The following is a 27,438-nucleotide window of genomic DNA, read 5'->3' as shown; positions in this document are numbered from 1 at the left end:
GTAAAGTTAAACTTATTTTCATATCTTGAAGACATTTGTATTTCCTTTTCTGTGTTGCCAGTTGAGACGATGACTTTTCTCGTATTGCCAGGCAGTTAAGAATTAATCCTGTGTTCTGTGTGATTTACAATCCCACCCCTCCCCACCCTGCCTAGTTTATTTGTTGTTTGTATCTGCTTACAGTGAGTTTGTCATGAATCCATTTAAAATTTTATATCATCAAATATATGTCTTTTATTTCATGGCTTCTCTGTTTTACATCATGATTAAAAAGCTTAAGGAGCAGCATTTGAATCATCTGATAAAGTGGCTTTATATGTCCATATCCAGGATTCTAATGAAAGCCCAGCAATAGTGTATCCAGTGGTACTCTTGAGAGTAAAGAATTGGGGAAAAGAATGTAAGGACCCAGGTTCCAGTTCTGACAATATTAATGATCAGCCTTATGACCTTGGATATGTAACCTTAGCCTCCTTCAGCCTCACTTTCCTCATCTGTAGAAAAAAAAAAAGTAAATGACATCTTCCCTGCTTACATGTTTCTGATGATCTAATGAGGGTCAGTTAACATGCTTTAATAAGCATATGGAGCTATAAACAAATGCAAACGCACATACTTTGGTGAAAGGGGGAAGAAGCTGGAGAGAGGTACTTATCCGAAGTAAGGCCCCTTCTATCTCTGTCTCTACCATCCAGGAACCCAGATGGCAAGTGAGGCTGAATAAGGGCAAAGGGTGCCTGCAATGATTATGGCAGACAGCTCAGCCTATTTTCAATACTTCAGTAATTTCACTCACCCGAAGAAAAAGCCCCTCTCCACCATTTGAATGAAAGTTTATAGAATATGTGCATTTGGAAAGTACAAAAGATAAAAATCATTTGTGAGTTATGAAAATCCAAACAATTATCATCTGTGATTTAAAGTAATGATACTGATAATTCTAACAAAAATAATTTTTAATATATACAACTTACAATTTAAACTTGTTTTACTTATTACTGGAGATATGTGATAGTTCATTTCTGTCATACAGACAATAAACTTAAAGTGAGCCACACTGCAGGAAACAAATTTTAATGTGATCAAGACAGGTCCGAAAATAGCATTTGTAGAGCAGTTGCTATATGCCAGGCACTATGCTAAAAGCCTTTTTTACATTACCTGATTAAGTTCTAACAATCATCCACTGAGGCTCAAAGAAGTAAAATGACTGACCCAAGGTCACACAACTGAGTCTTCAGGGCCTATGATCTATTTACACTATCCTGCACACTGACTCTTGGTTTGTGATTCTGTCATGATTCTCCCTTCGTGTTAATATCCATTTATCTATTTCTTTAGAATATTTAACATACACCACATGTCTGGTGTACGGCCATAACCTTATCCAGGAGACCTATATGTTTAGAGCATGAATTTTCTTTATGTTTAAATAAAGAGGGGGCTGCCAGTCATATCTTTTAATTTCTCAGTGTGAAAAAAGAAAAAACGTTAGGGCAGAGACTGACAAGAGGGCTACCATAAAACTATTCTTTAGGTTAAGGGTTTCAGGGAACAGAAGTTTATCTTCTCAAAGAGAGAAAGAACTCAGCTGTATGCATGGATAAACAATTGTGATATAGGATTTGGAATTTGAATAGTTGCTATAATGTCCCTGAAACCATCAAATTTGAACTTACTTAACGCCAGTGGGTGACTGGTTTAATTTCCTTTGGAAATAATTAACTGAATTAATTACTGTTAATTCAGTAAAAAGTTTACTGAATAGTTGTAGCTCAGCACTGTCTTTGACCCTGATCTCTCTACAAATCTGTCCAAATATCATGATACGGTTGTCAATTTGCAAAACTAGAGCAGAGAACCTTCCTGAAGTAGACAAGTGTATTCCCATGTTTTGGATGTAATAAGAAGTTATAAAAATGAAGTCACTGGTCTACTGGACCCTAAATGTGATGGTTCTTAGGTTCTAGGAGGCCAGTATAGAGGACCATGCCACAGAGCAAAATCTTTCAGTTCTATATGGAGCTGGCATGTGTTCATCAGCCAGGTCCGCTGTTAAGTAAAGTTAAATCTTTAACCAGTACCTACCTAATATGTTAGGAATATAAAAGACTGAGATGGTATCTGTCATCAAGTGTTTTGCAGCTTGGTAAGGAGACAGTGGGGAAAAAGTATTCATAAATTACTAGAATTAAAAGCAGTAAAAAATAAAAGGAGTAGCTAAGGACAAAGGGATTACAGAGAAGGGAAAGATGAATCCCAGAAGTGGGGAGATGAGGGGGAAAAACATTTGAAATAGGTCTTTAGGGATGAGGATTTTAGGAAAGTGGGACAGAGGGAGACTTTAGAGCCTGAGTTCTGATCCTGAATCAAATCACTCACCTGCTGAGTGTACACTCCTTAGCCTCTAAGCTTCAATTTAACTGGATAGTGAAGAAAGAATACCACATCTTAAGGGTAATGTGATTATTAAATGAGTTGATGTAAATAAAGCACCTGGCATAGAGAATGCATGTAATATGCCCAGCTGGACACATAGTAAGGAGTCAATAAATGTGAGTTAGTACTAATAACAAAAATCAAAATAAAAAATTACATGTGTGGGAATAAAGTATGGCAGATATGTGTATGATTTGTTTCTACAATGTTCACCATACTAGTTTGTTCCTATAATTTGTATAGTCAGATAATAATATGACAGTTTAATTTTGAATCTCTGGGCTTAAAGGGGATCAAATGTAAAAAAGCCATACAATGTAGCCAGGTAAACATGGTCCACTAGTGAACCATGAGGTCTAACATGACCAAATAGATCGTTTCTCTTGTTGGCAAACTCTCTAAGAGTTAGGTTGTACAGGTTTTTTGGTTTTTTTAAAAGACTTAATTTATCTCAAGAGTAAAATTTCCCTTTGGTAAGATACTGATGAATTTAAAGGCTTTGATAGAATGTTAAGGGGGAGATTTTAAGTCAGCCATTTTTTCTGACTTGCTTTTGATTATTTGATGTGGTTACTGGAGGAGCAGAAGAACCTGGTGGTTAAGAGCAAGACTTGGAAATCTGAGAGTCTCGGATTAGAGTCCTAGATTTTCAATTTACTGCAACCAATTTTAGGAAAATTACTTTTTCAATAAAAGATTAGCATGTATACAGATTGCCAACAAACACATGAAAGGATGCTCAACATCACTAATCATTAGAGAAATGCAAATCAAAAGTACAATGAGGTATCACCTCACACCAGTCAGAATGGCCATCATCAAAAAATCTACAAACACTAAATTCTGGAGAGGGTGTGGAGAAAAGGGACTACTCTTGCACTGCTGGTCAGAATGTAAATTGATACAGCCACTATGGAGAACAGTATGGAGGTTCCTTAAAAAACTAAAAACAGAACTACCGTACGACCCAGCAATCCCACTACTGGGCATATACCCTGAGAAACCCACAATTCCGAAAGAGTCACGTACCACAATGTTCATTGCAGCTCTATTTACAATAGCCAGGACACGGAAGCAACCTAAGTGCCCATCGACAGATGAATGGATAAAGAAGATGTGGCACATATATACAACGGAATATTACTCAGCCATAAAAAGAAACGAAACTGAGTTATTTGTAGTGAGGTGGATGGACCTAGAGTCTGTCATATAGCGTGAAGCAAGTCAGAAAGAGAAAAAGAAATACTATATGCTAACACATATATATGGAATCTAAAAAAAAATAGAAGAACCTAGGGGCAAGACAGGTATAAAGATGCAGATGTAGAGAATGGCCTTGAGGACATGGGGAGGGGGAAGGGTAAGCTGGGACAAAGTCAGAGAGTGGCATGGACATATATACACTACCAAACATAAAATAGATAGCTAGTGGGAAGCAGCCGCATAGCACAGGGAGATCAGCTTGCTGCTTTGTGACCACCTAGAGGGGTGGGATAGGGAGGGTGGGAGGGAGACGCAAGAGGGAGAAGATATGGGGATATATGTATATGTATAGCTGATTCACTTTGTTATAAAGCAGAAAGTAACACACCATTGTAAAGCAATTATACTCCAATAAAGATATTAAAAAAGAAGATTAGCACATGGTGCATAGTATGTGCTTAATTAGTAAGTGCTACCATGATTATTAGAGAGCAAATGGTAATCAAGAATTCAAAAGAAAACATTTAGAATTGAATCATTTCTACTGAGAACTGAGATAATCTACCTGAATTTTTAGTTGAATGGAATGAAGGAGATTGCAGTCAGATCAAAGGTACAAAACAAATTCTCTCCAGGAATCAATGAACAGTTTGCACTGCTATGTGACTTAGAAGTGATTCTTGGCCTTGTAGGGATCCCTGAATTTGTTAGTGAACTTGTATATTAAATTAGTACAACACAACTGTGCCTAAAGCAATACTGTATTCAAATATTCAGTAACTACATGTGATTCACATACCTTTATAAAAATAAAATAGAAAACTTCAGTACTAAATTAATATGAAAGTAAAAGCAATTAGCAAGTTGTTTATCTAAAATAATGCCAACTAACTGTAAAAGATCGCAGAACCTGGCATAACTTAAAACAAATGTTTTTGAACCCTGTTCCCATAGGCCTTCTCAGGAACTTATCAATGATCATCATCAATGATTCCGACCCCCTTTTTTTAAAAAAAATATACCATCTGTGGCAGATTAATTCCATTAATAGCCTCAGTTCTTCACCCATCACTATATGCACTCTCTCTGCCCTGTCGTTTTACCATGTCCTCTCATTCTGCCTCACCTATGTGATTTGCTCTAGCTAATGGGATATTAGCAAATATGATGCAAGCTGAAGTTGAGAAATTGGGCAATTATGCTCACTTTTACACCTCTGTTTTTGCCCTGAGAACATGCCTGGGCTGGTTTACTGGATGGCAATGAGAGACACAGGGGGAAGCTGCTATGGGGCAGGGCGAAGCTGTCCACTTGACAGCCAGCTAACCCCAAAATACTCGATGGAGCCCAGCCAATATCCAAAGAACTTCCAGGCTTATTTGCCAATCACTGATTCATGAGTGAAATAAGTGCTTATTTACTTTAAGCTAATGAGTTTTGGGGTGGTGTGTAATGTAGCATTGCTGTGGCAATAGATAAATAATAGACCATCTCTTCTCAATTGGATCCTCACCATGATGTTTAAACAAGTGTGAGGTCTCTCATTCCTTAAAAAACAAGGCTTCACTCAATCTTTTACCTTCCTGAGGTTAATATTTTTAGAGTTAGATTACTTTACTAAGTTGTCCTATACTTGCTCCCACCATTTTCGATACCTCTCATTCTTTAACCTACTTCAATCTAGCTTCCAGGCCTTTTACTCCATGAGGGCAGCACTAAAGTCACCAATGACATAAGTCTAATGAACGATCTTTAGTTTTCTACTTTTTTGCCTTCCTAACAACATTCAACACTGTTGCCCATTTCTTCTGCTATGGACTGGATTGTGTCAGCCCCTCTCTCCCCCATGCCCCTCCTATCTCCCTGCCTCAGATTTATATATTAAGAGATATAGGGCTTTTAGGAAGTAATTAAGGTGAAATGAAGTCACAGGGTGGGGCCATAATCCAATAGGATTGATGTCCCTATAAGACAAGAAGGAGATACCAGAGAACAGGAAAATGGCCTGCAAGCCAGGAAGAGAGCTCTCACCAGCATCAGAACCCTCCAGATCTTGGACTTCCCAGCCTCCAGAACTGTGAGGCAATAAATTTCTGTTGTTTAAGTCATGCAGTCCATGTTATTTTGTTATGGCAGCCTGAGCAGAGTAAGATACCCTCTTCTTGAGACTCACTTTTTTTGGCTTTTGAGACAAAAAACAATACTGGCTTTCCTTTGCCTCTTCCTGTCACTTCAAGGCAACCCACTCTACCTGCAGAGTACATACTGGCATTTCTCAAGGTTGAGTACCAGGCTTTCTTTTCTTCTCCTATACTCTCCCTTAGCTCTCATCCATACTCAGTTTCAGTCATGAATGATATCCTAGATATCTCAATTTTCCTGAGTACTCAACCTAAAGCAGCTCTCCCTAAAAACTCCTTATGTCATTTAATTTCATTAACACAGAATTTACCAGTGCCTTCTGTTTTCTATTTTATTTTTCTCCCCCTCCCAAAAAAATACAAGCTTGATGACAGTAGAAATCCCTGCTGGTCTTGTTCAGTATATTATTTTCAGCACCTAGCATATAGAAACTGGATAAATATTTGTTAAAAAAATAAATCTGGGATATTTGTTTCTGGCCATGATGAAGTAACAAAATGAATTTGCCCTCTCACTTTAAACAACTTAAAAACCCCCCCACAAAATATATGAAATAATGTTTTTAAGATAATGGATGACAGGAAGTATAGGATGACAATGATTCCTGACAAAAGGGAAGCAAAAGGTGGTAAGTCCTAAAATTTGCTCTGGCTTACTGCTTGGAGAGTTGCCAGACTGCAGTATAGGGGGAACCCAAATAGAGCTTGGAAATCTTCCCGAGAAAGGAAGACAGAGTTTGGAGGTGAAGGAGTCCCAGGTGACTAGAATGTGTGGAGCAGAATACAGGAAAGAGAGCTGCAGAGAAAGCTAGTTCCAGAGCTCCTTGCAAGTCTGTAGATAAATACTGATCAATACATGAATGTTTCCCAAGGCTGTGAAATAGACCACTGAAAAGGACCAGCTGGAAAATACCTAGAGGCCATACAGGACTGGATATAATTGGTGTTCCCACCAAAAAGAATGGAAAGACCTCCTAGCCCCTGGGGCATTAAGTAGAGTCCTCAGACAGGTGTTGGTATTACCTGACTAGTGGGGTAAAATTAGCCACTGAGAGGACGTGAACATGGTTTTTGAGAACCTGCATGGTCTAGCCTTCACTTGCTCCTCAATCTTCACCACACCTGACATCATGCTCCTCCTTTCCGTCTTGACTCAAGACACACCAGTCATGTCTTATCCTTCTTACCCGCCAGGAATACCAAGCCTCATACTTTTTTCACATTCAGTTCTTCCTGGACGATCACTCCTCCCCTCCCCATTCTCTGCCACTTGGCCTAGTTGGTTCCTACTCATTCTTCCTACTCACTCTCACTCAGCTCAGTGGTCATTTCCTCAGAGAAGTCTTCCTTCACCTCCTTGACTTGATTAGATCTCCCTATAAGGAATTCTCATAGTACCACCTACGAATTAAGAAGTTGTAAGATTTGTGTAACTGTTTTCTCAATGTCTGCCTCTCCAAACAAACTTGACCGTGAATGGAGTGACATCTGGTTTTGTCCCCCCATCATATTCCATACGTCTAGCATACTGCCTGGCACACAGGAGACAAACATTTTTGAAAGAATTAATGGGTCTATAGATACTGGCTTCTAAAATGTAGCCTTCTGTATGTTTATATAACACAGAGACAAAGAAGCAAACAAATGAATTTTCCAGGTTGCCTAGAACTGGAATTGAGGGGGAGAAAAAAGAAGCCAAGGTCTTGCTTAAAATTAAACAAAAACAAGGAAGAAAAAACCTGGCAGGATGAAATCATTCAGACACCTACTCTGCCTTTTATTTTTCTGTAATTAAACAAAAGGTGAATTCAGTAGGCTTTATATTATGATAATCACAGGACACTCAGCTCCCCTACAAAGAAAACTATTTACTGCCCAGGAAAAATGAGGAGAAAAACATGGTAGCCATGAAAGCTGAACTAAAAATTTTGAATTACTAAGTGAAGAAATAGAGAAGGAAAAAAGGGGTAAGAAAAGGGGAGAAGGGAACACTCGACGAAGGAATTTAAGGTGTGAAGCACTGAAATCAATCTCTTTCTAACAGGTGGTAGCATCTGGTTAAGGAAGAGAAGGGTGACCCTTGAACTTACCTCAGATAGACAAAGCAGGTCTGGAGGCTGCAGGGAGAGAATAAAGGTTTACAAAACAATAAAACTGGCATTGATGGCTCCCCCAGCACCACTCTGCTGGATAAAGACAGGTCTTGTTCCATAGAGAAAAACAAAATAACACAACTACACGTCAGAAATGTATTGTGTGCGAGGTGGGACTGGACAACAGGGAGTGAGTATGGATGGGTGTTGGAATGAACTGGATATAATAATCTTAATTTACTAAAAAAATACAATAATTTTTTTTTCTAGTCACACCTTATTAAAATTCTGATATTAACAGGGGTCAGCAAACTTTTTCTGCAAAGGGCCAGATAATATATTAGGTTTTGTGGGCTTTATAATCTCTGTTGCAACTACTCAATTCAGCTTCTGTGGCATAAAAACAGCAATAGACAAACACATAAGTGAATGAGCATGGCAATGTTCCAATAAAACTACTTACAGACGTCCCAAGTTAGAAAGTTAATTTTGTTTGAAAATAGTGCTGTACTCCGTATCCATTAAAAGGGAGAATCAGGGCTTCCCTGGGGGCGCAGTGGTTGAGAGTCCGCCTGCTGATGCAGGGGACACAGTTTCGTGCCCCGGTCCGGGAGGATCCCATGTGCCGCGGAGCGGCTAGGCCTGTGAGCCATGGTCGCTGGGCCTGCGCGTCTGGAGCCTGTGCTCCGCAACGGGAGAGGCCACAGCAGTGAGAGGCCCGCGTACCGCAAAAAAAATAAAAAGGGAGAATCAAACAAATTATCTTTCTATAACTTATACTAATTATGTTGCCAAAGTGAAAAAACAACTTGAAATATTTTTTGATAAGTTCCCTGAGTTCCTTTGTAACTCTAGTATCTAACAATGCATGGTAGATCAAAAGAAAAATATACAATATTTGTTGAATAAATTGAATACTTTTCTTGAAAGATATGGGGCAATTAGTAAAGCAGAATGTCCGTAACGGCTGACAAAGCAATGGGATATAAGATATGCAAGAAAAATTCTAAGAAAAAAAATAAAGACAAGGAATTACTAAAGTAGCTCTTTCATATTTTAATATAGTATTATGGCAATAATACTATATTAAAACTCTTTAAAACCTGACATTCTTCTCTTTACTCAGTTCCTATGAAAATCACAATGATGGGGAAAATAACCAATTGTAAACAGAATGGATTTTTATTAAAATTTTTTGATTTCATTAGAATACTTTAAATAATTGGGTCACAGTTCTAATATTTTTACTGATGGCACTGGCAAGTAAAATGGTAATATGAAGCCCATGTAATACAGAACAGGTCAATGTATTTATTATTTCTTACATTAAAATATCTGTCTTTGTTTCATCCAGTTCTGACCAAATTAAGAGTGTGGATAAATTAAGACTTGAGGAGACACTGATCTCGTATGTTTTCTTAAACTCATAAGATACTTTCTCATGGTCTGTAATACAGAGAGGAAAGCCACCTGAACTGACTGCTACCACAGCTCTTCCTTTCTTAACTCATTATGAAATAAAATCTAATATACAAAAATGAAACTAATTATACAAAATAGGCTGATCCACCATGCATTGTTAGACATTAGAGTTACAAAGGAACTGAGAGAACTTACCAAAAAATATTTCAAGTTGTTTTTTCACTTTGGCAACATAATTAGTATAAGCTGAAGAAAGATAATTTGTTTGATTCTCCCTATTAATGGATATGGAGTACACCAGTATTTTCAAACAAAATTAACTTTCTAACTTGGGGCATCTGTAAGCAGTTTTATTGGAACATTGCCATGCTCATTCACTTATGTGTTTGTCTATTGCTGTTTTTATGCCACAGAAGCTGAATTGAGTAGTTGCAACAGAGATTATAAAGCCCACAAAGCCTAAAATATTAATTATGTGTCTTCTTTCAATGGCGAATCTTAGTAAAGCACTTACAATTTAATTTTGATTACTCTAACAATTTATGTACAACAAGAACAAATCTAGTACATAGATTAACTTACATTTTTACAGTCATTGCTTTCTTTCTGGGAACATCACAGTAAGTACAGAGAAAGCCTAGCAGGAAACTATGTAGAGCAGTGTTTCCTAATTATGTTGCCCAAACTGTGTTCTGTGGGATACAAAATTTGGAGAATGCGGTTTAACATGCTAATGGGGCACTGCGACTCAATAAGCGCAGGAAAGAGAAGGGAGCATTTCCCAACGTTATTAGACCACAGAACACTCTGCACACAGAACATCTTGGTGGACTAGCATTTCCTGGAATACACCTTTGGAATGCTTGCATAGCAAACTAGATTAAGGTGACTAAATCATCTGGAAACGTTTTTCTATCAGAATGAAATTCAGAAAACCATCTACTCTATGCTTTACAGTTTTTCCATTAGAAGATAATTATTATGCTGAATAACAGCACATGAAGTAACTCTAATTCTAAATTTTATTTTTAAATGCTAAAGGATACTCTGTGCCGAGGGTTGCCTCAACCATACAAATTTAAAAGAATATCTTGAGTTAGGATTCAAAAAAAATATGGTAAAATGTTCATTAGCAGGACCAGAGAAGTATGCACGGTTAGTATCAGTTTTAGGTAGTTAAAGGAGTAATCACCAATCAGTTATATACCTGAGTGAAAACCAGAATTCTGAACAGAAAGAATATATATATATATTCAGTCGTTTTTGAGGATAGACCACAAAACAGGAGAAGCTGACAAACTGAACTTTTTTCAATCCAATCCAAAGTGTCAACTTGAGTTCTGAATTTTTAAGGGAAAATTTAACGTTTTAGGAAAATAGTAGCTTTAAGTACACACTAGGTTATTCTAGTTTGAAATTTCCTCGGAGGTGTCCAAAGTCCATTTATTACATCCAGATATGTATCAATTAGGAAAAGGCACACCTTTGCTTTAGGAATTCAAGACACTGACATTGAAGAGGTCTATATTATTATTTTCAATAGTCACACACAATTTTAGGCCATTATCACCTCTGAAACCATCTCTTACAATTGGCCCTTCACACACCCCATTCTGCCCTCCCCTCAAATCTACACTGTGTGCAGCTATTAGAAAAACACTCCTTAGAATTACACTTTGATCACATAGTTTATCACAATTCACAGAATGAATTCTTGGTTTGATCTCTTTTCTTCCTGTTACGCCCACTTGGTGAACCTAATTACTCTTAAGTATAAGGGCCCACCTTTCTCCAAGCTTACATTCTGGCAACTGAGATAAAATCACAAAGCTGTTCAATCCTGTTATTTTTTGAGACAGTATTTCAAACATTATCCACAGAGCTCAATGCCCACCATGCTACTCTTAGATTACCTCTTGATTCATAGAAAATAGACTCTACTACCCTCAATATTCTGCCCATAAACTTATAAACTGCTTTGCATCCTCATATATTATACCCACTATTCTCATGTTTTAAGAGAGAAATGACTCCTCCGGCCAAAAGCAATCTCTCTAATGATGCCCCAAGATATCCCATAATCAAGTCAGGGGCTTCACACCATTTCTCCTACTTGCCATCTCATTTTTCTATCTTCAATCTTTTTTTCCACCGGCTTCTTCCCATTGGCATCTAAACATCCAACTGGGCTTCCTTTCACTATTTCCCTATTTTCTCTCCAATCATAGCCATTTACATTTTTCTGTGCTAATTTTCTTCATTTCCTCTTCCTGCATTTAGTCAATCATAACATTTCTGGCTCTATTAGTCCCCCCAAACTGCTCTCTCCCAAATCTCTAAAATAACCTCTTGTGCTATGTTCAATGGAACATTTCAAGGCCTAACTGACCTCTTAATAACATTTTACACTGTTGTTTTCTCCCTTCTTAAAACATATTTCCTTTCACCATGCTCTGCTGGCTTTCCTCTTACCTCCTGACTACTCATCAGTCTCCTTTTACACATATCTTTTCCTTTCTCCATATCTTTGGGGATCCGAGACCCTATGTTCTTCATATTTTACACTGAACAGTCTCTTCCACTCTCATGGCTTCAATTATTTGCTGGCCCCAAAATCTGTATCTCCAGCTCAGACCCCTCTCCTGAGCAAAAATCCCATATTAACTAATTCCTTCCTAAACATCTTTTCTTGGATACCCCACTAGATACCTCAAATTTCTTATGTCTAAAACTGAACACCTTGAGTGCTCTCTTATATCTCAGTGAATATTACAATCACCTACCCAGATGTTGAAGCCGAAAACCTGGATGTTATCCTTTATTCCTCTCTTCTCTAAGACAGGTTGATTCTACTTCATGGATCTCTCTCAAATATATTGATTCTCCCCCATTACTGCCACTATTAGGGCTCAAGATATTTTTTTTTTCATCAACTGATGCTGACCTCACAATTTGGGCTATGCTTCCATCAGTAGCTTTATCTTTTGCCATTTTTCCATCTACCCCCTGCCCCATCCTTAATTCCTATTTTGTGTCTCAGCTATATGAACTAAATTAATCAGTGCTCCAGACAAGCCTGCTCTCTTCTGTCACCCAAATTTTCCCCATGCAATTTGCTTCTGCCTGAAATACTCTCTGGACTTCTAATACTTTGTCATCCTTCAAATTTCAGCTTAAAAGTAGGAATCCTTGCCTAGTTCTCTGAACCTGGGTTCAATTTCCCTGTTACGTGCTCCTACAGTCAATCTCTCCCATCACAGCACTCAGCTTTCTACCAGAATTGCCTATTCACTATCCCCCATGAGAGGATAAGCTCCTTGAGAGTACAAACCATGACTTTCACCATTCTATCCTCTTAAAACATATAATATCCCACTTAAAACATAAAATACACTCTATATATTGAATAAATAAGCGATATAGATCTTGTTTTCTCACTTAGATGGAAAAAGAACTTTTTGAACCTTTTCCGGTGCCTAAGAGCATATCGTAGGCATTCAAAAAGTATTTGTTGAAACAAGAATAGAATAGAATTGCATTTCTTCTTCTTCCTTTCCATGTCTACAGTTGATATATAGCAGTACAAATGTAGTCAAGTATAACTTTTAAAACTTCTGTGTACTAAACTATATCTGGACAGTTAATCTTGAAATGTTTAAAAACAAGACATTTATGGTAGAAGCAAAACTCTTTATCAACAGAAATATTCCATTAATTCATTATATACCTAGAAAAGTCCTGTTGTTAAAAGTCTATCTCAGGGAGGGAGACGCAAAAGGGAGGGGATATGGAAACATATGTATATGTATAACTGATTAAATTTGTTATAAAAAAAGTCTATCTCAAATTTCCAGTCACTAAGTACTCTATGAAGAAGAATAACACATATAAAACTAATAATGAATTTTAGTGTCATTTCCAAAAAGGCAAAAAGAAGTATGGAATATCAAGAATAATGAGAAAAAAACAACACCTTAAGAAACATTTAGAAATCAGATAATATAACAAATATTGCTATAAATACAACCTTATAAAAATAATGTCCCTGTTGATTGAGTGGAAAAAAAAAGAATGTAAAAAATAAAGAAGGAAAGTTATCAGTAAAAGATAAATAAAACTTTAAGCAGAACAGGAACTACTACTAGTAATTTTTAAAATGAGAAAAGGTAAAAAACAACTATTAATATGATATTAAAAATTTTTTAAATGTCACAAGGATTTGAAATTAATTTGAAAAGTAATAATTAGGCATCTTCCATCTTATTTTTCTAGGCTGATCTCATATTTATAGTGAGGTGAAGAATCATATTAAAATAAATTTACACTTATACCTTAGAAAGATACAATGGTTAAGAAGCTGGAAGGAACAAAATACAGTTCTGTTGAAAAATGACAATGTAAACTACCTTAAGTATGAAATGAGGATGGTATAAAGAATTAAAAATGAAACACTACACTTTATTCTCCATTCATGGCAGTCTTTTAAAAATATGTGTGAATATTTTTAGGTGAATTATAAGTTCTTTTAAAAAAATAACTATCAGATTTCTTCCCTCTTTTTCCCTGACATACTATTTGTTGTAATATTATTTTTAGTTATCCTTAGTGCAAGAAACAAAGGGCATTACTTTTAGATTTGACTCATCTTTCATAATGGAGACTTTAATTTGACCACTTTTAAAATTTTAATCACTGAATGTTAGTTAAAATTTTAAAATCACTGCATGTTAGATATACTGAAATAAGTATTATAAAGTTATTCAGTTAAGTAATTGAATTTTGGGGGTCATAATAATCTTCTAACCTATTAAAACTTGAGTTTAATTACTGATTTTAATATTTTAATTTAAGACCCGAGAGTGTTTTTTTAGCTTTTAAAAAAGTTTTTTTAAAAGGTAATAAAAATAAAGCTGCCAATACCTTCTGGACCCCACAAAAGACTCCCCTAAAATACACAATGTAACAATGCAACCATATGATAAAATATCCTTAAATTTCCAAATGTAACCCGGCACTCTTTCACGTCAGGGAAGTAATCAACAAGCACTACCACACTCTTACTTATCCTAAATTGTCTAGCACCTATCAATAAGCAGAGCTTGAACTCACTATGATGGCAACTACAGTGTTTACACCCAATTTTTGCTAGGTTCTAGGGGTAACACCTGTATACGACTTTCTTCCTTGCTAGGCTATGGATTATCTCCGTAAAGAAATCCTTTATATCCATGGAATCTAGTTCAATATCAGATATGAAAAAACTATTCAACAAGTTGCTGATTTATTGGAAAAAAAATCTTGTTCCTTGACACTCTTTAAATAAATAAAATCTTAAAGTGGTTCCCAAAGTAGTACCAAAGGGTCTAACAACTTAATGGTGAATGTGAGACTGATACCCTAGGATTATTACATATGTTATAGTCTTTATCAATTTAGCCATGAGATAGTTTTTACTTCCTTCCAGATGGTCTCAAATCAAGACAATAAATGTATATTAGCCTGTAGTGTAGTAGTTAATTTTTAGATAGTTACTTGGACATATTTATTTGTCTATTTTCTATATTTTACATCAGAACTATCAGAAGCAAAAGCAGGTAACGTTTACATTAATATTTTTAGAAGCTTTCTATGTCTCAAATATACTTTAATTTGCTTGAAATCCTGGACACATTTAGATGTGGGGAAGTGCACTGGGACATTTAGCAGCACCTAATTTCATGAGTTTCATACTAGGTGCCAAGAAATTAGATTGTCCAAATTTTTTGGAAATAAAACTAAATCAGCTGTTCTTTTTCTACCCATTATCTCATACTTTACTCAAGGCACCTACAATGAAACTTTAAAATTAAGTAGAGAAAAACTTACCTAGTTGGGATTTTGAATAATAGTTTGCCATTTGTCCACTGTTGCAAGACTGCCGTTTATGTCTTTTTGTTGACATTTCTGTGGTCTTCCATGGTGGTCTTTTTCTTTTGTTCAATTTGCTAAGAACTTCAGAACTATCAGAAGGATGCTTGTCATAGTTAACACATTTATTTAATTTACTATTGTCAAGTTGGCTAGGAAATTTATTGCTTGAAGGACTATTTGCTTTAGCATTTTCTATTTCTTTGGATTGCTTTTTAAAAGAATTTTGCCTAGCAGAATGGGATCTTAAGGTAATGTGCTTTGATTCTTCTATGTGAGTTTGATGATTACTTCCACTGTTAACAGATTCAGGAGAGTAAATGATTGTATTTAACTTAAAAGTATCTCTGTGTTCAAGATAGTTGATCTTCCTCAAAAATATTCTACAATCTTTTAAGGTTTTTGACCTCCAATTATTTGGACATACACTTCCTAGTCTTGGGCCCTTTTCAAAATCTTTTTGGCTGCAGTTTGTTCCATTCTCCTTTGCTTCTGACTTAAATTTATTCTCTAAACTACCATGTGTTTTGAAGTCAGACATTGCCACCCTCTGCTGCAAAAAGTCATCCCTGACCTTAGGTGGCAAAATAAATTGATTATCTACTGTGTTTTTTCCTTGGCGTGGGATGTCAGCATTTGTTCCTCCCTCAGTCTTACTCAAAAATTGGTTCTGACAAAAAAATCTTAAGTTCCTCCTTTTAGAGATCCAAGCACCTGTTCCATGGCTGTGCAGCTTTCCCTCTCTTCTCCACCTTTCATGTCGCAACCTCTTAAACTCAGTTCTTTTTAACCTAGTTAGTGTTAAATTACTTTTCACATTTAAGAGTGGAGAGCTAACCATTTTATGCAGTATATGCAACTTCCCTGCTGATTTTGAAGGAGAAGATAGTGCAAATTTTTTAAAGTGCTTTCTGAAGGGGCTGGTATTAAAATCAGAATATTTGGTCCCTAATTTAATTCCTCTGGTATTTATTACTTCCAAAGGGTTTCGTGCATTTGCTTTTCTAACTAGTGAAAGAGACTGTGTTTCTGTTGTTTGCATAAACCAGGTACAGAGTTCATTCAAATCATACTTTTTCCGAAAAAGCATTTTTACAGGTGAAACTTCAAGTTCTAAAAAACAGGTGTCCAAAGGGCTTGCTATTTTGAAGTTATCGTTTTCAATGTGTTCTCTTTTTTTATGAACACAATTTTCAGCTTCATCTCCACTCACGGACACCCAAGCATTTGTTATTTGCTCAAATCTATTGTTTAATTCCTCTAATAAGGAATCGTTTGAAGTAGAAGCAGCCCACCACCTGAGCAAAGGGTTTGATGAAATTATAGGGTCCAAGGATACTTCAGAAATGGGTATTAACTTATCTTCCAAACGCTTTTTTGCATTCCTTGAATTTCTAGCTCCTGGTGTACCTCTGGAAGCTATTTTAATCCTTGACTGCTTATGTTTGTCCTTCTGACTTTTACCTTTCTGCAAATGGAGTTTACATGATTTATGGAGCAGAGCATTTCTATAAATAAGTGAACCAGAAGATGCTAATGAATGTAAGAAATGCAGAGATGGTTTTCGATCCCTAATAGAATGTCTCAAAGGTATAGTAGCAACCATACTTTTTGATCCATTCTTAAATTCGTCAGCTTCAGTGTGCCTTGTATCCACGGTGCACTGGTGATCATATTTTACTTCAGGCAGATTTTTTTCTAATATATTCTCTTGTTCTAAAGGAGGTAAGCAGCTGCTAATACTTACTTCTCTCTCCTGAGGTGAAATTCTATTAATAGTCACAGATATGCCAGAGATTTTCACTTTTGCAGGTCTACCAGGCTTCCTAATTATTGCCAAAGACTTCTGATTTGGTCGAATAATGTTCTTGGAGTGTTGAGGTATCACAGACTTGTTCTTGATAGGTCTAACATATTCAAAGCCAGACCCCAAGGTCTCAGTTTCAGTAGTCAGACTTGAAATAGCACTTATTCTTTCACCCGAGTCTATTTCATATTCTCTAATATTTCTGAGACTATTATATTCTGTTGGAAAATCAGCAACATTATTATTTAAAGACATACCATTGCTTATGTTTACACTTCCTTCAGAAACATGCCTTTTAGTTCTTCTTGACCTTCCATAAATAACAGTTATTATAATACTCTTCTTATATATACCTTCTTTTACTTCTGATATGAGAGATTCTGGGCTTTTCTTTTCAGCACTAAAGGACTCATTTTGGCAAATGGTGATGTCCGTTTGGTCAGTTTTAGGTTTTGGTGGTCTTCCAATTGGTCGCTTAATCTGTTTCACAACCTGGGGACCTATTTTTTTAGGTCTACCTGGTTTTCTTTTAAAAGATGAATCAATAGCACTGCTTGAATATTCCTTAGGTTCCTCTTGTGGCTTATCACTATTCATATCATCTGTAAACACTGAAGAGGATTCTGCAGTTTCTTTTGCACAATTAAATTTGTTTAGTTCTTTTTGGAGACCGTCACTATCATTAAGATTAGAACTATAATTTTCAAAGTTAGCATTTGGGATATTCTCATTTGTTTCTTTTTTTTTTTCATTTACTTGATGAGTTGGTCGTTCTTCTGAAGGAAGATAGTGATCTGATTTGGAGTTATCAACTGAAGTTAAAGTATATTTGACTCCTTCACTGCTTTTAACCTCAGATAGAAACATGAGTTTGATAGGACTAGAATAGTTGGCAAAAGAAGAGCTTTCAATGGCTTCATATTTTGTTGGTACATTTTCAACACTGGAAATCAAGCTACCTGTATTTAAAACAGATGACTTTTTCTGGTTATCAAGTCTTTTGTTATTCAAATCTATTGTAGGTATATGATTGCTTTTAATATTGGTGGATGCCACTATGGATTTTGATAAACTCTGCTCTTTGCATGTCATTCTACTTACAGTAAGAGTCATATTTCTACCAGCATGTTGATCTTTACCATCAATTTCTATCAATTTCTTGGATGCTTTATATCCTTCCGATAATGACTGATTATTCCAAGACTTTTTGGCCATATTTATTGTATCTTCCAAACGTTCCACAACAACTTGTAAATTAGAATTCATTGCAATTTTGTTTAAATCTATATTGTGTGAGCTTTCAATCTGAATATTTTTGACTGGATCTTTTTTTTTTGTAGAGTCACAAACTTTTTTGGCCTTAGGTGATTTTTTGAAAATATAATTATTTGTTACATATATAGAATACCACCCTGGAGGTACAATATTTCGTTTAGTTCTGCTCAAAAGTCCAGGGACATCACTTTTCAAAGGAGTTTGAATATTCTCTAATTTTGGATTCTCTTTATGATTTTGCAAAAAATTTTTTCCAGCCACAGATTTCTCCTGTGATCTTCTTATGCTCCTTTTCTCAGAAGTTGTTTTAAAGCTTTCTGAAAATGCATCAAAAGCCAAGTTAGTTTCTAAATTAAGAGGTAGTTGCAATGACTGTAATCCATAATCTGGTGAAAATGTTTCTGCATGATTATTATCTTGAAGGCTTTTAGAATTTTGTAAAGAAGGCCCTTGGCAATGATAGAATTCTTCTTTGTCCGCTGAAAATAGTTCATCATGGCACACAAATTTCCTTGGATTTTTTTCAGTGTATTTTTTTCTTATAAAGTTTTCATCAAGACTAGCAAGTTCTCTTTTTATCCGTAAAGACTGCCTTCTAAATATGGATGAATCAGGAGAGTTGCGCATTGCAAGTAAGGTTTCTTGACGCTTTCGAAATCTTGTCTGAATAATTTTATTTTCTACCTTTTTATCATGTTGACTCAGTAATTCCATAAAACTGTAATCACTGGCCTTTGCATTATGCAAGAGAGAGGTTATTAAATCTCTCAATTTTATATCATTATCTCTATTACAATCACTGCTAGATAATTTTATAAGGTTTGTCATATCTATCGTTTCTATTGATTTTAACTTTTCATTGATACGATCCATTAAATCTTGAAAAATTACAGTAGTTTCACCTTTTTCTTGATTTGTAGTACAATTATTGCTGTCTTCCAAGAGCAAACAATCAGAGTTACTGGATTTTTTAGTTTTATGCATTTTACCTTCATGATCATCTTTGTCACTGCTTATTTCTGCTGGTGTCAGAGATGGAGGCTGGTTAATGTTTGTTTCAAGTCTGTTATTTTCTAAGGCTGAAAGCTCTGAGATGACATCTTTCAATTTTTCAAACCCTTCAGTCTGTACAGGTGATAATGGTGGGGGTGAGGGACTTCGAGATCTACAAACGTCTTTAAGACTTACTGAAACATCACATATTTCCCTTGATGAAAGAGGAGTCTGAAAGGCTGATTTTGTGGAATGAATGTTTGGTAACAGTCCAGAACAACACCTGTGAGAATTATAACTGCTTGCAATTCCTCTATTCACTGTCTTAATGTGTTCAATAGTTACAGTTTGGCAAGATAAACAATGTATATCTTTAATACAGACTGGCAGAGGCACAAAACCAGGGCTTTGTCTTTCATTGTGTAAATACCCTCTTTCTGCCAGCCTATATTCACAACTACAGAATAGCCCATCTAAGTCATCTTCAATAAGGGGATTTTGAGATTCTGAAGACACAGAATATGATGTATTACAACAGCAAAGAGAAGCAGCATTCTGCTCTTGTACTAGAAATTTCAACATAGCCAAAACTTGTTGCTGGTGATGTATGCACAAAGATTCCACAACTTTGCTTAATGCTGATTTTCCTTTTTCCATTTTAGTAGCTTCCTCTGATTTTGCATCAACAGTTGAACTAAAAATAAAAATCAAACAAAAATGAATTACAGCAAAAATACTAATATCGTAAGGAATTTTAATTTTAACAGAGTTTGAACAAAAGATATTTTGGTATTGCTGGACTCCTAACTCCTATGGAGAGCTGCAATAGTGACATCTTCATTATTGTTTAGCAAAAATAAAATGAAGCACTGGTGATAATTAATTTCCTATGACATAATATGAGTCAAAGCAAAGCCCTATGTTTTGTGATATAAAAGCTGCTGTTGATGATAGATATGATTATATTTAGAGATTGTTAATGTTTAGTGCTTTGGGTATATTAAGAATATTTAATGGAAAGTGCTTCAGAAGGAGTTAAAAATTTTAAAGTAGACATTTTATAAATTATTTTGATGGTTATCAGTCCATATTAGTGCAAATAAGAAAAATAAGTGTAGGAGAAAATCTTTCTTATCTTTATTTAAAATAGATATTTTTCAAGGTAGTGAAAATAAAATTATGAAAAAAAGTTTTGCATAGTCACAATCAAGGGATTTAGATTTCATATAAATAACAGAATGTCTTTTCTAAGATTAAACTGCAGGCCTTTTAACCTAATAAGAAAATAAAAATTGAAGCTATTTAAAAATGAAATCTATTTTTAATTGATTTTAGATACTAAATTAATTACATCAAAACTAAAGGCATTACTTACCTAATTATTTAATTTCAAATGCTGGAAAATGTCCCACTGCAAAAACTAACATACATCTAATGTTAACTAAAACCCAGGATTACTTAGCAACCAATGTAGAGGTCTACAAAAGGCTTTTTAATCCAATACCAGCAGCAAGAAGAATAAAATATATTAAAAGAATTCTGTTTCAGAAAAGTATCTATTTAAATTAAACATATCACCAAACTCTGTACATGAAAATAGCCTCCCACTTGTGATTTCTTATATTTGTTGTTAGTTCCTGACTTGTAGAAATTTTATTAGGGTTGGAGTTGAAATATGCTGATTATAAATTGCTATAGAAGATTGTATTTTGTTTAAATAAAGGGTTATTATGTTCATGAATATTAAAACTTAAAGAATTTTTCTTTTAAAATGAAAAGTGAGATTTATTTTTTAAATTTTCCTCCCTAAAACTGGCTTACCCTGTTTCACAGATAAGTATGCAATATTTTATCTACATTTTATAAAAATTACAGTGAGTAACAAAAACAACAAAGCAAATGTTTCTAATTTGATCTAATTTGATCAAAATTTTTCTAGAAAAAAGGTATCTTTACTAGATTCAACCAATGTTTCACTACTACAACTAGCATGTGATTTGACATAAAGTGGCTATCAAAGAGATAGGAGATACGAAATTACAGTAAAACTTTTTAAGCCCACTGACACCTCTAGACAGATGAAGATAGGACGTGACCTCAGTATCCTTTCTTTTCTGAAAATAATTTTTTGTAAATGTTTTCATGGTTGGGAGTGTAAAATAATTGAACTGACTCTGAAGATTCACTACTGGATAATTCAAGAAACCTATGTAGAGAACAGAGGCAGGAGTAAATGTTAACTATCAAATAAGAAGATATAAGTGATACTATACTCTTTCCCAGCAAATTAAAAGTTATAATTTTCACATAAGCAAAAGAAAACCCCACAAGTTCTGATAGACACATTTCCAACAGGTTTCTTTAAAAGTTATGTTATGGCCTATTAAACATATCTGTGACTAAATAAAGAGATTTTACATGTTTCTCAGAAAAATACATTGCACTACATTTTAAAGATTAACATGCTTTTGTAACAGTTCTTGGAATGCTCAAATGATTTTTTTCTGTTAGTAAAGTCTAGAGTAGAAATAATAAAAATTCATGACTAGTGTTAACTATTCTGAAAACCACTGATTTTTATAGCTCTCTTTTGACTTTCCAAGGAAGTCTATACTTATTATTTTTAATAATGGAACTTCAAAAATCTCAAAAATACCACAGTGGCCAGTAATTTCTATCTAATGTCTTATGAAGAACAGCTTTAAAAAGTTACTAATTAGATATTCAGGTATTAAGATTATATATATATATATATATATATATATATATCAGATATTAGATAACTAAGTTCTTAAATTATAAAGCTCCACAATATGCTTATTTGCCTTCAATTTTTTTCTTTTCCATATTTCTTATATGTTAGAATCTCAAAGAAAAACCTAATATATAAGTAAATAGTTGAATACACATAAGCCTCCAATCTAGAATTTATTCTCAATTGATTCTAAAATTGTATGTTTCACAGCTCCCTTGTTTTTCATGCTAAAATTTTTTTCTAACCTTTTCCTGTTTGATTTATATATAAAAAAAATTCTGTTTTTTTTGTAAGTTTCTATCCATTTTGCCATTACAAGTTTTGTTGTTGAAACAGCTGTCTTTGGAGAAAGTTAATTTCTAATATTAATATTAATAAAACTGCTTCCTAGAGTGAATCAAAGAAGCCAGTGTAGTCAGTTTTTTCTTTTCTTTTCTTTTTTTTCCTTTTACTGAATGAGTAAATCAATCACACACCAACAGTGTTGTAAATTTAAGTGCAAAAGCATTGAAGTGCTTTACTACAAATTACAACCTAGAAACACGTTAACTGAACAATTAAAATTCATACAATCAGATTTAGATATATAACAACACAAAGTAGAAACAGAATTACAGTACATTTACAACACAAGACAGATACATGAATTCATTAGAAAATATTGTAATAAATAATTCATGAATTATAGTGCAATTGATTTATGCATAAATATAACTAATTGCCTAACAATCAGTTTATATTAACAAAATCTGTCAAAATCAAGGCAGCCACAGAGTTTTACTAAATTACTGCGACAATGGAAATACTGCAATTAAAAAACAAATACAAGTATTTGTACTGTAAACAACTAAAAAAATCGGTCTCACTAAAGTTAGTATACAATTTAATATAAAATTGTCATTAGCTACCAGAAATGGTTTAAACAACTTTACTGAGCAGTAGTTTTCTAAAAACAGAGGCACTGTTTTTTCTTTTCCTTTTTTTTTTTTTTAAATATAAAATACTTGAGGAACATTCAAATAAGTAGAAAGCACATAAGGGCTGCTTTCACCTTCATTAAAAGTCTGCTGAAACTGGATTTTTCAGAAAATTGTCAGTTAATAAGTAGTAACTGGTAACTAAATTTATAAAGTACTTTGAAAGTTTAACATAAAGAACATCTTAACAGAATCACTGGGGAGAAGGGGAACCCATAAATTTCCCTGCCTTTCCTAGTTTGTAAAATCAAAAGTTAACTCAATAATTAGAAACATTTTGTTTCTTTTAAAAGTTATGGGTTGATCATTACCTATAAACTATCAAAAAATATTTAATTTACTATTTCTGACCAAAAATAAATAATACAAGTACTAAAATGCTGCAAATTAACTATAATATTACCTATAAAACTACTGATCACTGTGAAGTCAATAGCAAAATGATCCCTGATTTTATGAATCCTGTAAAGTTTTTGGTCAGGTCATCTTTTAAATGATATAAAAGTGTTCTGTAAGTATCCCTTTACTATAAACTTCTCAATCAATTTATTAATGTAAATATAGTGTGAGGAATAAAAAAGCTCAATACAATATAAATATTATGTAATGCATTCAAGCCCCCAAATTCTTGCAAGTAAAATTCTGTATAAAGAGGTCAATAAAATTGTGTTGAAACATTTACTTTAACTTTGTTTTTCAATGGGGGGGGGAAGGGGAAATATATTAAATAATCCAAGTTCTGGCCCTCACAAAATATGGCTTAATTCTTTAAAAAGAAAGATGACCCTGACATCTGCTGTTTTGCAATCTATTATGTATACTTTCTTAGTGGGGAAAAAAAAAGCAAGAGGATTCATACCCTAGTATGCAGGTAACATTAATAGCTGAAGAGGGTTCAGTATGGATCTAAGAGACCAAATAACTACTCAGTTGTGTAGTTTCCCACTCTTCAGTTTCCTTAAAGATATGTAAGCAGTTTTAAAATGTAATAGCTGAAAATTTCTTTAGTATTACATGTATATGTGATTACTAGATACACACAAACACAAGTGTAAAAACACATGTATTTGACAAGGTGCACTTATTTTTTAAATTCAGCTTTAAGTATTCCTTTTGGACTTAGGAAAACTGGCTTAGAAAAAATAATCAGAACCTGAATTTTAATAGAGAAAAGGGGCACTCGAAGAATTTTGAATTTATGAAGCAAATCCCCATTCTTTCTATGGAGGCACATGCTTTATAACATTTTACCACTAAAACTGCATACTTCATAAATCCAACATGGATACTCTGAACCACATTTTGAAACTGCTATATAAAATTACTGGTCTCTCTTATGAGTCTAGTAAAAGTTAAAATGCACTGCCCAGCTTCTAACTACCCAATTAGTAGAGAGTTTACATTACTGAAAGTTCAAAACAGCTTCAGTGTTAAATATCTGTAAATCTATTCAAGACCCTGAACAAACTGCAAATTTGGTTATTAGCAAAATGATAATGTATCGCCCACCAAAATGAAATCTGTAATTCATTTTGATAAACTGAAAATGTTTTGAAATGTCACAGCAGCAAATATATTAAAGTTACACTGAGGTTTTTCAATAGTAGGAGTGTGTCACAATCCTTAAAATTTAAAGTAGTCATAACATCAACTAACCAGCACATTTTAAACCAAAATTATCATTCTCAAGCTTTTTCTGTGCACATTATAAACATGCTCTAAGTTGCATTCCAACTTTCTTTTCTAACCTTACACATTAGCTTATTTTTCAAATGAAAAACAAAATTAAATTATTTTAATAATTAAATTTAAATTACTTTTTGTTCTTAGTATTCCATCTTACATTAAAGGACTCTATAGCTGCTGGGGTTAACTATGTGTCAGTTTTTTTTAAAGTATATACCTCATAAACCCCAACTTCCTGCTAAATCAACTATTAAATGATAAATATTAAATTTCATTATACATATCATTTAAGGTTTTCTTTTCTATTCCTGGTGGATGCACTTGAGTGCATTTCATATTTCATAGAATGCACTGTAGTGTACTAATACTGTATATATTAATTTTTATTAGTGTGGAGATAGCTGTCTGTTTAAACTTTGATTGGTTGTTTGATATACTTACAACAAATGTAAGTATGCTATGCAAAAATGTTTACAAACTATTAATATATTTCCATTATAAGATGGTTCAACTGAATGGCTGGAGTGGTCTTTCACCAATAAAAATGTTTCACTTGACAATTACTTGTTTTCCCACAACGCTTTATGCTATTGACTACTAAAGAAAACCTGAATCTTTTTCACTTATTTATACAAGGATTAAATACAAACTATCAGAATTAAGTAAGCAACTATATAGTTCTGTCCACAGTGAAAACCCTGAATAAAACTTTTTTTTCAAAAGGCATGTAAGTGGTTTTTGAACTGTAAAATTTCATGTCTCCTGTCAGAGTGAGCATCTGTAATTCCCACATGTGTGTATACAGACACACAAATACACACCTGTGCACATACACACACGCAAACACGCATACACACACACACACGCACATACACACATTTTCCTAACAAGTAATCTACACAGGCTTGCCGCTGTTTTTGCAGCTGCCAGTCCCTGAATCTGTCATATTATATAACCCAGTGTCTGGTAATCGGAGTTTCTTCTTCGGAGGAGTCTTCAGTGTTCCAGATCTTTCTTTTACCTTGTATTCTAAAGTGCTGTGAGGTACCCCATAAATTCCTTGTGCTTTGGAAACACTCATTTTCCCACTCATTACCATTGCAATAGCCTCTTCCATTATTTCATGATCATATTGCCGGTAACGGCCACGTTTTTTCCTGGGCTGCTTATTATCTTTTCGATCCAACCCATCTTCAGTATTTTCAGAGGTTCCATCAACTGTTCCATTTTTAGAATTAAGACACAAAGGAGAGAGGTCCCCATGTAGAAAATAAGAGTCAACACTTGAGTGAGTTACGGGCCCAGAACACTCTATTTTGTTCTGTTTAGGGAGTATATTTTTCAGTTTTTGGAGAGCTGATCCTTCCAGGACTGGAGAGGTTTTGGAAACTTGATACATAACATCCAGCAGACCAGGACCATCAGGTTGTGGTTTTGAAACAGAACTTACTCGTAGCTGAGGAATTTTTAACTGTACAGTAGGATGTGTTTCATATTGTAGGCTTTCATTTTTTTCTTTAAATTGAGTAACCATTTTCTGTAGAGTTAACTGATGGAGGTAACTGGAAGCTGTTGGGAATTTTAATTCTGAGGTTTCAAGTAGATTGAGTTTACTTTTTTCTGTGCGCTCTGCTTGAGCTCTCGCCCACAAGGCTACTTTTTGCAGCACTGCACAAGTTTCTTTACTGTCTTTATATGAGTAACTATCATTGAAATCTCGAGTTTTGTTTTTAAAAGATGCAGGCTTCCCTGCTGGTAAGGCTTCTAAGTGGAGAAGTAAAGTTTTTTGAGGTATGCCATAAAGTATGCCTGCTTTATTTATGTCCAGTGCTCCAGACTGAATGTCTTTCAAAGCTTTTGAGAGCAAACCATCTGCAAACTCAGCACTTCTTTCCACATAGTCCTCTCTGTTTCTGTGTAGTCTCCTGGATGGATGGAATGAAACGATGGTAAACTGATGCATGAGAGACTCTCACACAGCTATGGAAAGGGAGGGTCCACTCCTTTATTATACTCCTTGCTTAGGTAACATCACTGCTTATGACTCTTTTAAGTCTGTGAGATGTAGTAGTTGCTCCTTATCAAAGCAAACGCTATAGTCCTGGTAGGACAATGTGTCAATCATACGGTGGCCTCAACGGGCAGACCTTCCAAGAACATAAAATCCTAGCTCAGTATTTGTAAAAATATTCTCATGATGTTGCTAGTCCTCTGACAGATGCTTGCAGAGCAACACTTATAATTTTTTTACAATTAGAGTTCCATTATATAAAATACCCAAATCCTAAAGGAGTTTTTGTTAGTAGAAAAGTGACGTTACCGCTAAACAAGTAATAAAAGAGTCAACCCCTTTAAAGGAAATTTGTAGCACCAAGAATATTTCCAAACACAAATACCCCATATTTCCACAAGACTAATTTTTCTCTAGATAAAAACTTAAAATCTGAAACAAGTAGATAAGTTATATTTGGGTAAAATACTTTTAGATTTTATAGATGTTATTTCTATTTCGAATGTATCACTATAACTTTTAAAGTTTCTTAAACAGAAAGCTCACTATACCTCATGACTCAAAAAGCTATTACAGCCTTAGTTGAAACAGATTACACTCTACATCTGAGATTTAAATGTTACTAAAAAGTTTCCTATGCAGTTTGTTAATGGGAAGATGCAAAAGTTACCAAAAAAAAAAAAAATCCAAAAATCCAACAGAACAGCATTTCACTATTAACTATTTAAT

The 27,438-nt window shown here is 34.5% G+C and overlaps 1 protein-coding gene across 10 annotated transcripts in view; it reads right to left on the bottom strand.

Moving 5' to 3' along the window:
• The window catches only part of LCORL (ligand dependent nuclear receptor corepressor like), a 182,431-nt gene that overhangs the window by 3,080 nt on the left and 151,913 nt on the right, over positions 1–27,438 (bottom strand). For 5 of the 10 annotated variants that reach the window (XM_081245498.1, XM_081245501.1, XM_081245502.1 and 2 more), the window contains one exon: positions 15,164–19,974. The exons of 2 other annotated variants lie outside the window; for them this stretch is intronic. In XM_081245498.1, the coding sequence (XP_081101624.1) occupies positions 15,164–19,974 (4,811 nt within the window). Of the gene's footprint in view, positions 1–15,163; positions 19,975–21,860; positions 26,624–27,438 lie in introns of those variants that run through there. 3 more of the 10 variants (XM_081245505.1, XM_081245506.1, XM_081245500.1) reach the window with 3 other exon arrangements.

Source organism: Mesoplodon bidens (assembly GCF_964165515.1).
Source record: "Mesoplodon bidens genome assembly, chromosome: 1".
NCBI classification, from domain to species: domain Eukaryota; kingdom Metazoa; phylum Chordata; class Mammalia; order Artiodactyla; family Ziphiidae; genus Mesoplodon; species Mesoplodon bidens.
Note: the sequence above shows the minus strand (reverse complement) of the source record. Positions and strands in the feature narration are given on the sequence as shown.